Genomic DNA, 16,724 nt, shown 5'->3' on the forward strand with positions numbered 1-16,724 from the left:
CAAGTTGTATTTTTGAGTAATAATTTTATTACTGAATAACAACCATGTTCTCAATGAACCCAAAAAACTCATTAATATCAAAGCTGAATGTTTTTGGAAGTAGTTTTTAGTTTTAGCTATTTTAGGGGGATATCTGTGTGTGCAGGTGACTATTACTGTGCATAATTATTAGGCAACTTAACAAAAAACAAATATATACCCATTTCAATTATTTATTTTTACCAGTGAAACCAATATAACATCTCCACATTCCTAAATAGACATTTCTGACATTCAAAAACATTACAAAAACAAATCAGCGACCAGTATAGCCACCTTTCTTTGCAAGGACACTCAAAAGCCTGCCATCCATGGATTCTGTCGTGTTTTGATCTGTTCACCATCAACATTGCGTGCAGCAGCAACCACAGCCTCCCAGACACGGTTCAGAGAGGTGTACTGTTTTCCCTCCTTGTAAATCTCACATTTGATGATGGACCACAGGTTCTCAATGGGGTTCAGATCAGGTGAACAAGGAGGCCATGTCATTAGTTTTTCTTCTTTTATACCCTTTCTTGCCAGCCACGCTGTGGAGTACTTGGACGCGTGTGATGGAGCATTGTCCTGCATGAAAATCATGTTTTTCTTGAAGGATGCAGACTTCTTCCTGTACCACTGCTTGAAGAAGGTGTCTTCCAGAAACTGGCAGTAGGACTGGGAGTTGAGCTTGACTCCATCCTCAACCCGAAAAGGCCCCACAAGCTCATCTTTGATGATACCAGCCCAAACCAGTACTCCACCTCCACCTTGCTGGCGTCTGAGTCGGACTGGAGCTCTCTGCCCTTTACCAATCCAGCCACGGGCCCATCCATCTGGCCCATCAAGACTCACTCTCATTTCTTCCGTCCATAAAACCTTAGAAAAATCAGTCTTGAGATATTTCTTGGCCCAGCCTTGACGTTTCAGCTTGTGTGTTTTGTTCAGTGGTGGTCGTCCTTCAGCCTTTCTTAATTTGGGGGCAGCAGTAGCTCAGGTGGTAGAGCGGGTTGCCTCATGATCGGAGGGTCATGGGTTTGATTCCAGCTCCCGCCAGGGGTATCCTGCTGTTGTGTCCTTGGGCAAGACACTTCACCCAACTTGCCTGTGTTAATGGTGGTCAGAGGGGCCGACGGCACCAAATGGCAGCCTCGCCTCTGTCAGACCTCCCCAGGGCGGCTGTGGCTACAAGTAGCTTACCATCACTAGCAGTGTGTGAAAGTGAGAGTGTGTGAAAGCGTCTTTGGGGGTCTTGAAAAGTGCTATATAAGTTCAACGCATTATTATTATTATTATTATTATTATTATTATTATTATTAATTCTGCACTCCCTGTATTGATCATAATGTCCAAGTAGGCAAGAAAATCAAGATTTTACACTGATTTGAAAAAGGAAATAGCCTAAAATGATGGATGCTTAAAAACTAGTTAGGTTGTTGTGAGATAGTCTAAATTCAGCAGGAAATTGTGCCATTTTTTGCATGGGAGAGTTTTCTTTTTCTCACAAACTGACTATGAAAAATGCCATTTAATATGTTAATGAAAAAATATTCAACTCTTTGAATGTGCAGTCTGTATTTAGCAGTGAAATAAGAAGAAGGTGCTAACAGAAATAAAATGTTCTGCAAAGAGGAAGAGGAAGTGGTTATCAGGAAAGTCATTGTAACATATAACCAAAAGCTTCTTTTTTGTAATTTTAGAAATCAATAGTTGCAATCTGGGTCAAAATTATATTCTCATTAATTAGATTAGAAATAAAGGATACCTGAAATAGTTTTTTTTTTACAAAAAACATTAATTATATAGATGTAATTATTAAAGAGACAATGTGTAGTTTTTACCATTAATTTCTGGAAACATCCATCAAAATGTTGTTGAAAATGAATTAAATGATGCCACTTGTGGAAAATATGGGCAGCTTTGTAACATGTAACCATAAAATTCAGGTCTAAAATACATGGGAGTGTACTCTGGAAGGTGAAGTGAGTGTCTCTGGGCGACGCCATGTTAGATGTCATGTTTTCTTCTACGGGAGCCCATGAGGACAAAACACATTTACTGATTTGTAACAAACGGTTACAAAACTTTTGCCATTCTTAAATGTTGTTGTTTTACACATTTACCTCCTCACTTGTTGCCAGTGATTAAAGGGAGTCTGATGTGCTTGCTATTTTGCTAAAGTTTATTTTCACCGCAATGGGCATCCATTGGTAAGGTCTCAAAGCTGATTCATGCTTCTCTGGCTGCGTCAGTGCAGAGACACGCAACGCCATTGCGTAGGGCCCCGGCAGGCACACAAGTATGTATGGAGTCGAACCCTTTTTTTAAACATCGTTGAACGAGACGGAGAACGCAAGCTTGTGATTGGTCAGGGCACCGCTGCCGTCTCCACCGCCGCCATTGCGCCCTCAAAAACATAAAGAAAGCTGAAAATAACTCGCGGCAGACACGGAGAAGCTTGAAGAAAACCTTGCGTAAAAACTCTAAAATATGAATGTTTATTTCCCCTGTGACTGGATGAGTGAAAAGATACACAGCAAGCGTTTTATTTGTGGACGGAAATGACAGGAAACGTGGGTTTAGAGGTGGCGAGTGCATGAAGAGGTGGAGGAGAATGAGAGACAAATTTGTCCATGTTAAAAAGTCTCTTATTTACAAAAAGCACAATATAAACACACTATCTTGGACCGGATAAATGACAGGATACCACAGAACAGCGCTACGCCCTCTGTTGTCCTGCCGGGGAATTGCTTTGCAACACTCCCCAGGAGACGGAGAAGTATGAGAGCAAAACGCTTCCATCAATCTATGCATGTCTGTCCCTTGCGGAGCTGATGGAGAAGCACAAATCAGCCTTTACTCCAACACAAAAATACTGCTTGCTTGCAAAGATTTAGGTATCTACTGCACCCTATCGCCAGGAAAAATACACACTGTTGCTTTAATAAACAACTTTAATATTTTATTTGAAGAATATATGACACATTTGTAATTTCAAACCAGAGTCTGCTCTCAGGATGCAGTGATAAAAGTTCCTGTTCTGTGCACTCAATCATGGTGTTTTACAACAATCATATTTCAGAAGTGAAATTTTGAGTATGCAGGAAGAAAGGTACGACTTGTTTGAATGAACACCTGAAACAATTATCTTTTTAGTATTTATATTTTTTATTTAGGCCACAAACCTGATTGGTGGGAGAGAGGCTTTAACTCAAACCAGCCTACAGGGAGCGCTTGTTATTTTCTAGTTTCAGCTTCATAGCATTTGTACTCCAAATTTCCACCTGTGCATTTATATTGATTTTAACAATCAGCGTGCCAACATTTCAAACAATAGATCTGTTTTATGTTAAAGTATCATGCAACTCATCAAGTTCCTCAGATGTAAAATGTATATTTAGATTTTAAAGTGTAATTATTAATAATGTCACTGTTATTATTATTGAATTTGGAATTGTGTTTTAACAAATCATAATACTGTAAGACTTACTGCACTTATTGTAATACTTGATTACTATGGTAACAACATTTATTATTTGGTAATACTACTACTACTACTATTACTACTACTCCAAATAATAATGACAATAACAATGCAACCTAATTCATTTGCTAATTGTTTTGTTTGTTTGGGGTTCAGAATCATATGCAGTTATGTGGAATGGGGGTTTATCCTGAATAATTAAATGCAATGTTGATTTCAGATTGCACATTTGCACTGATGGGTGAGAACAGTAGTGTAATAACATCTTCGGAAATAAGTAAAGTAATTGCCCCTGTATTACAAATAAATCTTGTATTCGTTTTAGTCACATGAAACGTGATAAATCGGCTTGCCATACAACAGCCAATTTGGCTTGAAATAACTCAGCGCTGTGAACGCGCACGCACAGGCAACGAGTCACCGCCCATTGCGTCTGCGCGCACCCTCTTACCTTCTCCGTCAGCGCGCGTGCTCCGTGCGGGATGCTGAATTGTAGGTGATGATGGCGGAAGGGAAACGGCGCTGAGTTTCATCTGAGTTTTTAGCACAGCTGTAGAATAATCTACAACACCGTTTCTCCCCGTCGAGACCTATCCCGAAGCGATGGGGAACGAGGCCAGCATGGAGGGGGAGGGACAGCTGGGGCAGCCCGGCCCCGCCGTCCCTGCGGCAGGTGCTCCGGCTACCATTTCAGCACCACCGGACTCTGGACAGCTCATCAAGCCGAGCAACGGAGCCCCAGGCGGAGGAAGTGGAGCTGCATCCGGGCCGGGGATTAACAGGTAGCCGCGATAGCTAGGAGGCTTCACCGCCGAAGAGTGGGGAGAAATCGGGCAGGGTACGCGGCAGCGTGGTGTAAACCGGACGTTAGTACCGAGAGCAGCGTAGACATCGGATCAACCGACTGCGTGAGATAGACTTGAATGAGCGCTCAATTATTTATTTCAATATCCTTATCGACACAATTCACCACCCCTTCTTGACTCATTTTTTGCAGTTATTTTGAATTTAAAGCGTGGAATTAGTTATTCAGTATGTCTTTAAGCCGTCTCGTTTCTATTTTCTACGCCCTTTATACGATGCCGGATTCAGTTAATGTGAATGAAAGAGCAATTTTTTTGTCTCTCGTAGTGAAGCAAGGGAATTACAGAAAAAAATACCCTCACCCCTTTCACATAAGCCCCGATTTTAAATGATCAAGACAAATGATGCATATAGATGATGAATTAGTCATGTAAATGATGCCAAGTGTGCCGCAGCTCACGTTGAGAGGGATGGGTCGGTTCTGTTACTGGCTGCTCTCACATGATTACCAGTAAATACAAAGTCATTCTGAAAAACACACCTTCCTGCTCGCCAGCAGACGTCTGTATCCCGATGACAGCCTTGTGTAGGATGTCAGCGTATAAACCCATCAGATATCACCACTGTCACCGACAGCGAAGAAGACCAAAATGCTTTTGCAACATTAGAAATATTAGATCTCAGTGTCGAATCAATATGCCCTGATACTGGATTGTTTTCCAGCAGCCGTGCAGAAAGGCTCATTTATTCAGGAGAAGTGGTGTTGCTGCTCTGTTAATGAAATCCAGACAGCTCAGACACACTGACAGCAGCAGCATGGCAGATTTTACATGACACTGCTCCTCTCTTACTGTTAATTCCATATTTGAGCTCCATTGTTGCCTCATAGCGGAGCATATAGGCAGATCAAATATTAACCTCACTGAGATCATGACTGCAATCACATGTAGCAGCTGGCAAAGTCTGCATTTTCTGTGCGGGTGTGTGGTAGGGATTACTCTCCTAACAAGATCTGATATTGTCTTAATTACACACTTCAACAGTTGTAGACCTGGACACACACACACACACACACGCGCACGCACGCACGCACGCGCACACACACGCACGCGCGCGCACACACACTGCTGCACACTACATTTACCACACCTACCTACACTCTAGCGTGACATTAGAATGCATTTGCTGCAAAACCCATTTTTTGTGAGTTGATCTTTATTTCATTTCTACCTGGAGTTTTAAGAGTAATATTAGATTTTAGCGTATTTGCTTTTATTATAATCCAACCCATTTCATGCACCTGTTTGGAAATGCACTCCCTCTTCACAGTGGGGTGGATTTAAATGCTGTTGGCTCCCCTTATAATCTCATGATTCTTTTATATCTCGACTCCTTTCTGGTATCCACCCTTAAGTATCTCATAATGTGCTGAGAGTGAGTGTGCTATAAGAGACAGACAGGCACATAATGAGAAATGGGCAGAGTAGAAGAGAGAGTGGCTGATTTAAATGGTTTCTTTTAAGATCATAAATCTACGTTTACAATATTCTTTCACAAAGAAAGTGTGTGAGTTTCAGACACAATGAGACAGCGTCTGGATTGAGATTAGACAGAAGACTCGTTTTAATTAATGTGAGTATAAGCTTTACATTATTCAGAAGTTAAAAAGGTCATTTTTGTTTCATTTGGGGTCACGTGATGGTGTATGTCTCAGGGAAGAGCCTGGGACGTCATGGTCTTTGGCTGACCCTTTTGCTTCACAGAGCACTAAAGTAATTGTTTTCTTCTGTCATAACAGCTTTGAGTGCACAGTCATCCCAGTCTGCTGACCATTACTGAAGAGCATTCTGATACAAACTTCTAAATATTTCCTGTTTACAGCAGTGAGCTCAGATCAGCCACAACAATAAAACCCATTTAGACCAATAATATTCAGGTTCTAGAGCCTGAACACAGGCGTCCTGCTCTGACGGCGGATTTGTTTGTTTTTGGAGACATCCACAGATCAGGCAGATCAGATGTGTTTGGATCTGAGCAGCTCCTTTATTGTTGTCATCCAGCTGATCCTGAGAAGATCCTGCAGTGTGCAGTGACACATTGCCCTGCTGGTCGGAGGACATCGATGTCACAGGGCCTGGTTGCAACCTGGTTGGTTGAAGAGTTGTGCACAGTTTGCAACTATTTTAATATGGGTGCTGCACATGTGAGCTTGCACCAAGATTTCCAAGCAGAAAATGATCTTGGAACAAAAAGAAAATCAATTATCGTTATGAACTCCATCAGCCGTGTTTTTAATTGTGTACTTTCTCTTCTAATTAGGTTTTGTCTTGCAACAAAATAGTGAGTTATTTACTATGTAACTGCATAATGTTATAAATTTGGAGATAGTTGATTCTGTTTATAAAATCATTTACAGACATTGGTTCTTTGTGAACCCAAATAAAGTGACACATCATAAAACCCATGTTTATAATGCATGCATTTATGCTCTCAGACAGAATGTTCAGACTGGATGTCCTCATGATTAATTTATCTCCAGCACAGTGTGTAACCTTCATAAAACCAACAATCATCAACTAATAAAACAGAGTCATTTCCATTTATGATATATTTGAACATAAATTGAAGATATATTATTTCTTAGGAAAAAAAATAGTAAAAGAATTCATGCCTGTATGTTGCACTTTACAATTCAGCAGTTAGTTGCTCCATATTGATGTTCTGAAATGTCCAAGACATGAGCTAACTGAAACCAAATCTGCTACAAAACTCTCAGCTGTATGTAACTAGACAATAGATCACCTGGTGCCCAAAATGATCGGCTGCAGACCCACAAAATAGTCAAGATGCCAGATATTTCTGAGTTAACAATACAAACTTCCTAAAAGCTAAATAAATCAGGGCATAAGGAAAAACACTTCTGCTCTTATTCACTTATATCCCTTTATGATAGTTTAGTAACAGTTTTGCTAGAAACACTGATTCAGAGACATTTTTTTTAGTTTACTATGATTGCTAGAAAGCATCTTTAAAGCCTTACTATGTGTGACAAGGTGAGCTCCTGTCACCGTATCCCGATCGATCATGCGCCCTGGCTACTTGGCCACGAGCATGTCCTTTTGTCTGACTGGTTAGTGCATGTGACTTTCACCCCGGAGTCTGGGGATCGAATACCGCCCGGGCCCTCATTTCTCCACCTTGCCACATGTGCAAATTTTTCATATTTTATTTTTTATTTTTTTCTTCAGTCAGTATGTGTATCTGGAAATGACACTTTACAGGGTTAATGAAATGTCACTCAGACCCCCACCACCCTCTGTGGCCAGAATACCCCAATGCAACTCCAGAGTGGCGGGCCGCCACCTGTTGGACTTAAAGAAAACTTGAGCTGACATACCTGGCGCTGCAGTCTGCTTCTAGCACGTTTCCTGCAAGTTTTAGATCATGAACACAGCATATTTGTTTAGTTATGAATCATTTCTGTAGACACCATTAAAGGCTGGGGAGACATTTCAGCTGTTAGATTAAGGTGTTAAAAAGATGAGCACACAGCGAAGAGATAAGCTTTGCTTTCGGTTTGACCAAAGACAATTAGTAATAGACACTACGGGGTGTTAAAAGCAAGCAAAACTGCCAAGTGCGCCTTTAAGAACCTCCGTATAGTTAATGGTGATCCACAGAGGGGTCCCGACCCCGACTTTGGGAACCTCTGCTATAGATGTTTGGCCCTAAAGATGTGAAATGACTCAGCTAAACACTGATCAGCTCCCACTCACCACTCTGCAGAGTTTGGCAGCATTAGATGCACCTTTCTAATAATATCAGTTAGATTCACACTGTTCTCTTTACTTCAAGCTTTTTCAAATCTGTGCACATGAGTGATTTAAAACAAAGATGCCAAATCTGCTTTAGTTTAAACTAATCAGAAATGTAGTAAACCCTCTCTGATGGTGATTTGAGACAACTTTTAGTGGAGCTCTTCATATTGTTTGAGTGCAGGATATAGCAGGAACCGATATCAACATTAAACAGTGTTGTTTTAAGTAATGCATTGTCATCATTCTGACAGAAATAATTTGACTTTGGCTGCATGGTTAATTAGCACCATCACCTCACAGAATCATGGTCTCCTGTTAGGATCTCAGTAGAGGCCTTTCTGTGTGCAGTTTGCATGTTGACTATCTGCCCGTCTGGCATTTTTCCAGCTACTCCAGTTTCCTCCCACAGTCTCAGAACCTTCATGTTAGGGCAACTAATGATTCTAACCTGACGGAAGGGATGTGTTAGTGTGATGGATGGACTGGTGATCTGCTCAGTTTGAAGCCCCTCTACGACTCTGAACAAGATAAAGGCGGTGCAGAAAATAAATAAATGTCCTAACATTGTACTTCTTCACTCACACAGAGAAGTCCATGTCTGGTTTCTAAGGTATTCCAGAAGCCTTTGCAGGACAAAATTACACCTGGCCCGCTGGTCAATTATAAAGCTGAAAGTCTTTCCCTCTGGAGAACAAAGCGTTCATCTAATGGGACGCCCCTAGAACATGCCCAAAACAACTTTTCTGTTCTGGTGAGCTGACTTTGAGTTTTACAATAAAGGGTGCTTCTGCACACACACACACACACACACACACACACACACACACACACACACACACACACACACACACACACACACACACACACACACACACACACACACACACACACACACACACACACACAACACAAGTCATTCTGCTTTGACCTTTAAATATAACTAAATGGAGGTCATGGGATAGCCTTTCAATCTGAAGCCTCTACTTCTCAGTTTCACTTACTTTGAAAAGAAGCACAAATCAATAAGGAACTCAAAGCTTCTTCCTTAAAGACACACTGAAACATATATATTGCATCCAGCTATAATTTAGTGCACATCCAGCAGATCAGCCTCCCTGGTCAAAAGAAGACAAACTGAGTTACATTTTTTATATTCATTTGGGAAAAGAAACAAAGAAATGCCTAATATGGGGTGTTTTGTGAAGAGTTGGATCTTTGGGTTTTACAATTTTTATGATGTGGAAAGTAAAGACTGATTTTAGGTGGACCTGACTTCTAAACATGATTGTATAAGTGTTTATTTGAGGTTTAAAGGTGCATGAAGTAAGAAGGACATCCTGTGGTCAGATTTGGGTACTGCAGTCCACGTATCAAAACAAACAAGTCCTGTTACCAGTTACAGATCGGCAATCATCAAGTGAATATGAGTCATAACACAGTAACTTGATAAATACATTTCACTGTAATATCAAGTTGATGTAACTGAAAAGTTGATATTAGAGTAAAACAAAAGGATGCTGTGGCTTCTTAGGGGTACAAGAAGTAACTTTTGGGTTTCTACTAGCCTGGCCTGCCAGACTCCTCCCCTGTTTAATTCTGCACAGAGAAAGGGTCTGGGAACTCTCCCATTCAAATAGTCCCACCCCCTGAGAATTCCAACTGAGCTAATCAGCGCTGAGTAGCGTACGTCACACACCATAATGCTGAGTTTGTGGAACATGGCGACTGAAGCGGAGTTCGCTGCCGCTCTTTCGTTTGTTCTAAATGACTTGGACACATCTTTAAAACAACAACAAGTAGAAGTGCTAAAAGCCCTTCTTCCAAAGAAAGATGTTTGCACTGTCGCCAGACCCCATTTTTGACTACAGCTGAAATACTACAATGTAGCAGACGTCACACACAGCGACGCTCAGTTTCTCATAAACAACGAAGACAGCGGCGGAGTTCGCTGCGGCTCTTTCCTCTGTCCTAAATGACTTTGATGTATTTAAAACCACAACAAGTAGAAGTGCTAAAAGCATTTCTTCTAAAAAAATAAAAGATGTTTGCGCCGTTGCCAGACACCTTTTTTTTACTACAGCTAAAAAACTACAGCGTTACGCGGTACAGTCGGCATTTCCGTCTTTTTTCTGATTGGCTATTTTTGAGCTGTCTAGTCCCACCCCTCATGTGCCTCTCTTCCTGTGAGTAACCAGACTTTCTGTGCAGAGTTAAACAGAGGATGAGTCTGGCAGGCCCAGCTACTTGTTTACTGGCTAACATGCTGTCCACAATGCTGCTGCTCTTTGTTGGCCAATGTTGATTTACAAATGCTGGTGCAGTGTTTGTGCTGAAGACTTAGCAACCATGTGAGCTCATATATGATTGCCTCTGGAACCAGGAAGTAAACAAAGACTACATCCCTTTGCAGCCTTTTGAAAAAAGAGGAAACCTGACAATCTCACTGCCGGCTGAGAAGGAAATCTGACTCAGTGTAAATTTCACTGTAAATGTTTACTTAATGCGCTTTTTAAAGTACCTTTAATTCTGGACTGAAGTTGAAAATTAATATCAGGTTTTAATATAAAAAAACAAATACATGCTGAAATCAGAAGCTGGTGCCACACCTCCAGAATACATCTGAATGTCATAGGCTGTGGATACTGTCAAACAACCATACAAAACTAATGTTATCTTACATGCCAAGAAGAAACAGAGCCACTAAGTCATCGGTTTGCAGCCCTTTCTCTTTCTTCAGTTGACGTCATCGATAAAAGCATAGATGAACCCTCTCCTCTTATTCCACTCTTCATCAAAATACAGTTTTACATTTTAGACCAAGTGTTGGTACTTTTTCTACCATAACTCTGAACACTATGTAACTGTATAACAAGTAAGTATACTATAACTAGCCCACCTCTGGATTTGCTTCCTGTTAGGCAGCTCAAAGCTGAGATGATCTAATTACTAAGAACGGGAAGTTCACAATGATTGGATGAGATTCATCCAGGCTCGTACTTTTCAGAGAAGATTAAAATGATTCCTTTCTTTGACAAAACACCGTATTTATTGGCTGCAATCTTTATGTGAAGCATATATGGCAAACAATGATCCATAAAAACATCTCCTACCTCACCTTTAAGTGATAATATTTTCAGATCAGACTTCCAACTTCCAGCTCCTAATATTTTTGCTTGAATACAAAAGGACAGTGCATTGAAGCCACCATTACTGACACAGTCTGGTCGTGGAAGACGAGCAGGTTATATTATCGACCAGACATCAGAGTGGTGTGGGTGTTCTCGTGGGATTATTGGAACAAATTGCTGGAAACGCTGATTACTCTCTCTCTCTTGAAACTTTCATGTTGTTCTGCAGGTGTGACGTTAATTAGTTTAATTCAAGTGACAGTGGGATACTGACAAAAGCTGACCTGACACTGTGCAGAATTAGAGCTTCTTTTTTTGTTTTGCGGAGGTAAGTCTTACCAGGTGTTCTCACTGCAGTAAGCTGTCATCCTACAAATGCTTCACTTTCCCCTTTGTGATAATGTGTGCAATTTGTAGTACTTTAGACACGCAGATACAAGTTACCCTCAGTGGACCCTCATTTGCTGATGGATGAGAATATCTAAAGAAATCTTTTGAGGAGTTGTCCCCCCTCCCCCCCTGACTCCCATTAAGCCATTAAGCCACGCCCGAGGCTCGGGATGAGTCACTGGAGAACTCACTGGATGTCTTTGGGATTCAAGCGAAAGTTGCCAGCTGAACTTACCCTGTGTCAAAGAACATGATATTTAATCGTAGGTTTAGATTAGGGTGTGCACGATTGATGAAATGCTGCAGGCACAGACAAAGGCTGCAGGTTCGACTGGCAACAGTTGTGTTGACTTTTAAACATAACACTGCGTTTTGAAAAGTGTGGACTATTCTTGGATGGCTTCACCACAGTGAGCAGAAGACTCCTGTGGAGAGTTGACCAGGGTTGGAGTTGTGCAGCAGCTCAAGCCAGTGGCAGTGACTCAGTTCCCTTTTTTATTCCCCCCTTTTATTTCCATACTTCTTTCACTCTGGATGCTGAGCTGCTGTTGAGACTGTCTTTGAAGATGGTGCATGACAAAGCAAGGTATAAGTTGTTATGACAGTGGGAATTCATGGTCCATATTTGGCTATTTGCTCAAATGCCTGAAGGCGTGAGCAAGGGAGAAAGGGAAAGTTTAAAACACTGATACAGCTCTTTTGTTCAACCCCAAATGCATTAAAAATCCAGAAGAGCTTCAAAGTGAAAACAAACCATGGGGGGAACTTTTCAGAAAGTCAGCAGAGCAATAACAAATAGTCAGAAATTGCTTTTCTGTTGGATTTTTTACGTTGTTAATTTTAAAACTAACCAGTTTTCAGTTATTGTTATAAACAGCATTTTAACTCGCTGTAGTTTTAAACTAAGATCAAGAAATGTTGAGAAATTATGGCCAATTTCTTGAAATCTTGGAAATCCTGTTTTGCAAGGTCTTGTGCCTTCTGTTAGTCCTCAGCATGTTTGCTGTAAATGACTCAGCCACAATAAAATTAAATGTTAACCTAATTAATATAAATTTAGCTCAGTTGCAGCCATGTTTGTGTTTTCTAAGGTTGATTAGTGGCAGCCAGCTTGAATCACTTGGACTTAGTTGCAGTTGATCTTCAGTCAAATCAATTCAATGGTCCATGATATATTTTACTCATTTAATTTGCACTTTTATACTAGTATATGTTTTATAAATGTATTTATTTTGTAAGTTTTTGTTTACTAACTAACAAACAAACAAACACACACACACACACACACACACACACACACACACACACACACACACACACACACACACACACACACACACACACACACACACACAGACAAAAACAACATATTAGTGAGTGATAATTATGTGTACTTCTACTTAAAGGTGTGGTTGACTGAAAAAAACATATTTAACCCTCCCACTGTCTTTATGGCTGATCCCGTGAGGAAAGTTGACCATTGAGCAGGATTGATGGTTTATCCTTTGAGGTCCACGTGGCAGGGGTGAGGAGTGAGCACCACCTCACCCCTGCCACATGGACCCAAGGGATAAATCATCAACCCTGCTCAATGGTCAGCTTTCCTCGCGGAGTCACTCCCATTAGGACAGTGGGAGGGTTAATGTTTTTTCTGATTATAATGGGTCACTCAGGTTGTCATGCAGGCTGAACATAAAAATAGTCTCCTACACCTATCTCCTGCATTAGCTTCTGATAGAAAATAAGTGGTGGAACTCTAGGATTAGAAAAGCCTGAGATCTATGTCACTATCATTAACCATTCATGGACTCACCGACCTTGACTCACAACGGGGAAGGCTGTTGTTGTTTTAACGTCTGGGTATCTGCCACGGACGACTAGTTTAAGCTAACCATTAGCATTAGCAACACCACCACACAGCAGAAGGTCCTCCAGACTTGTGTTATTTGTGGAGATAAAACATCAACATTGCAAGTGAGTGGTAGAGTCGAGTGACTGTTATCCATTCTGAGACGAGATGTCCAAATATCAGAAAATAAGACTCCAAAACCTGCTGTCTGAACCTCAGCTGCGATGTGGGCTACCTTTAGGTCTGAGAAATGGTGCACTGGTATATTACCCCCCCCCCCCCCCCCCCCGCCCCGAATGACTTACAAGGCATCCACTCTTACTAGAGACCACTACAAATGTATTGATTAAACAAGTAATCCATAAATTATAGACTACACCTTTTGTAATACAGGCTGCAAACTGCAACAAATGTTGGCGTCACTTTCCTAATTCTTTTTTATTTCTTGCTCCTATTTTCATCAACCCCCTCAGTCACCATCGTACCCTTAATTATTGCCAGTCCCTCTTTCTCCATGTTTCTCTCATCAACCCCCTCAACTTGTCCATCATTCACCCCCAAACACTGCTTTGCTTATGATGTACAGCGAGCCTTACTGCATGTTGACAAAAACAAAATTAATAAATTAATAAAAGCTACCGCTTGAGACTGTTCTGTTGGAGCTAATCAGTTTCTGTCAAAATAAAAAATGCTTTTTAATTCTACTCTTGAGTGAGGCGAGGTTTCTAATTAAGTAGTCTTACTTGTATGATCAATGTGCTCACGTCCATGTTTTAAAAGGTGCAGAGCTTGTGATGAGGCTTTTCTGCGATGAAACGGCCACCATTAACCAATATAAATTTCTATCCTGTGGGAATGTTAAAAGTGTCCTTGTAGGAGACAAGAATGACATGACTGGACTCATGGGTGTTATTTGTTAAATACAAAAAAGGACGAGAGCATTGCCTTGAACTGTGATGATGTAGGCTAAATTGTCAAAAAATCTAAATTAAAAGTTCAAATATGTAAAATTGGACGTAAACATGTTTTCATGTGACACTATACAATCCTGAGCCTTTAGACAAAGTTATCTGAAATGAACCTGCTCATTTCATTTAAATTATTAACTTATTACAAATAGGGATGGGTACCTTTGACATTTGAATCGATTTGGTACTAATTCCCGGTTCCTAGGAATCGATACCGGTACTTAACGGTACCAATTTTCGATACTTTTGAGTGTTTAATATTTTAATTCTCTTTTATAATTAAATATATATTTTTCTCAATATATAGCCATATTTGATAAATATCACGATAAATAACATACAAACATCTTTACTGTGAACTAAATTTACTGTGTATCTTCATTCCTTTTGCCGTCTTTTTTCATTTGATTTTTCCTACTGGGAGTTAGAATTTCTGAGGAGAAAGCGAACGCACCATTAGCTGATAACAATGGTGGCAATGGAAGCTAACATATCAAGCTAACATTATTTTAAACAGTTTATTTAGCTGCTGGAGCAGATTAAAACGATGATGCCTCACACTTAGATCGTTGTCAATGGTTTCATCTTCACCCAATCACCCGTCGCATTTAGTAAAGTGAAGCCAAACTTTAGAGCGCGTTCATGTTCTTCTAGTCGGAAATTCGGAGTTCCGAGGAGAAAGCGAACGCACCATTAGCGAAACAGAAGCTAACATATCGAGCTAACGTTATCTTAAACATTTTATTTACCCACCGGAGCAGATTAAGATGAGGATGTCTCACTTAGATCGTTGTCGCTGGTTTCATCATCACCCAGTTACCCATCACATTTAGTGAAGTGGACCCAAGCTTTAGCGTGCGTGCTTTCTACCATGCTGCTCTGTTTACAACTGGCTCGCAATGACCGACAACATAATGCTCTTGCGCATGCGCAGATGTCCAGGCAAGTTCTTGTTATGAAGGACAGGTACCGAAACGAGGCACTGTTTCAAATGACGTGAATCGGTGCTCAGTCGGTACTGTGGAATTCGGTCGGTACCTTAAAAAGTACCGAATTTGGTACCCATCCCTAATTACAAATATTTTTGACTAAGGCCCAGTTTACATTTCAGGATTTATAAAAAGTCTGAAACTTTTTTAAACATCAGAGACCACACACGTGGCTATAAAAATGTTGATAAACCAGTTTTGGTCCCTAAAGTACGTGCTTTCACATGCTTACCCATTTCACACCTGAACATTCCCTTGTCATCCCTTGAGATGGGAAATCTCGTAAAATCAATTGCGATTTCAGAATTAGCAAACATGGCAGAGGAGGAGCATGCAGAGTGTTTCCGTCACTTTGCTTTCTGATTGGCTAAACATCAAATTCGACATGCATTCTGCTGGTTTGTTCTCGAATATAAAACCTAGATAATCCAAAATGTTTGAAAGACCCAATTTATGATTCCAACGGTCCCAACGTCTTTCTGAGAAAACCAGAGTACTCTTAACACATCACACATGGCAGGAATATCTGATAAGATTATCTTTAGAGTTGTAGAGAATTGGGTCAGAAATCAGTGTGATTATCCTGCAGTGTGAACTTACCCTAAGATGTTGAGAAAAATTATTTTTTTGTAATTTTCCTAAACTGTGAAAATAATGTTTGTAATAATGCATAATCAGTATGAAGTCAGATTATGTGTTGTAAATGACTCAGTTTCTACAATGCCAAATTTTAGCAGTCAGATTTAGTGAGTGATGTCATTTCCAGCTTCAATATTGTTGTTCAGCCATGGCAGCCATCTTAAATCAATATATTAGGATTAGGTGATTACTTTTGTTCCAAAAGTGAATCTGTTGTATATAATGTTTGTGTTCTGAAAGTTTTATTAGAGTCAGTAGCAAACACACACTACTGCCTGCTGTACACCTTGAGTTGAGTCTAAAATACATCTGGGAATTGTTCCTCACTAATCAGCAGTAGCTCAGCAGGTAGGGCGGGTTGTCCAGTAATAGGAAAATTGCAGGTTCGATCCCGGCTTCGACCAGAGAATTCTGCTGTTGTGTCATTGGGCAAGACACTTAACCCGCCTTGCCTGCTGGTTGGTTTTGGAGGGACCGGTGGCGCCTGTGCTCGGCAGCCTCACCTCTGTCAGTGTGCCCCAGGGCAGCTGTAGCTACATCGTAGCTCATCCCCACCAGCGTGTGAATGTGTGTGTGAATGGGTGAATGACTGATTGTGTTGTGAAGCGCCTTGGGGGGTTGTAGAACCGTTAGAAGGCGC

At 40.8% G+C, this 16,724-nt stretch overlaps 1 protein-coding gene across 5 annotated transcripts in view; it reads left to right on the plus strand.

Moving 5' to 3' along the window:
* Positions 1–3,913: 3,913 nt before the first annotated feature.
* The window catches only part of bsnb (bassoon (presynaptic cytomatrix protein) b), a 118,854-nt gene continuing 106,043 nt past the window's right edge, over positions 3,914–16,724 (plus strand). For all 5 annotated transcript variants that reach the window (XM_015958801.3, XM_015958802.3, XM_015958800.3 and 2 more), the window contains exon 1: positions 3,914–4,281. In XM_015958801.3, coding sequence (XP_015814287.3) covers positions 4,103–4,281 — 179 coding nt within the window. In that variant the 5' untranslated portion in view covers positions 3,914–4,102. The remainder of the gene's footprint in view (positions 4,282–16,724) is intronic.

Source organism: Nothobranchius furzeri, chromosome 3, assembly GCF_043380555.1.
Source record: "Nothobranchius furzeri strain GRZ-AD chromosome 3, NfurGRZ-RIMD1, whole genome shotgun sequence".
NCBI lineage: Eukaryota > Metazoa > Chordata > Actinopteri > Cyprinodontiformes > Nothobranchiidae > Nothobranchius > Nothobranchius furzeri.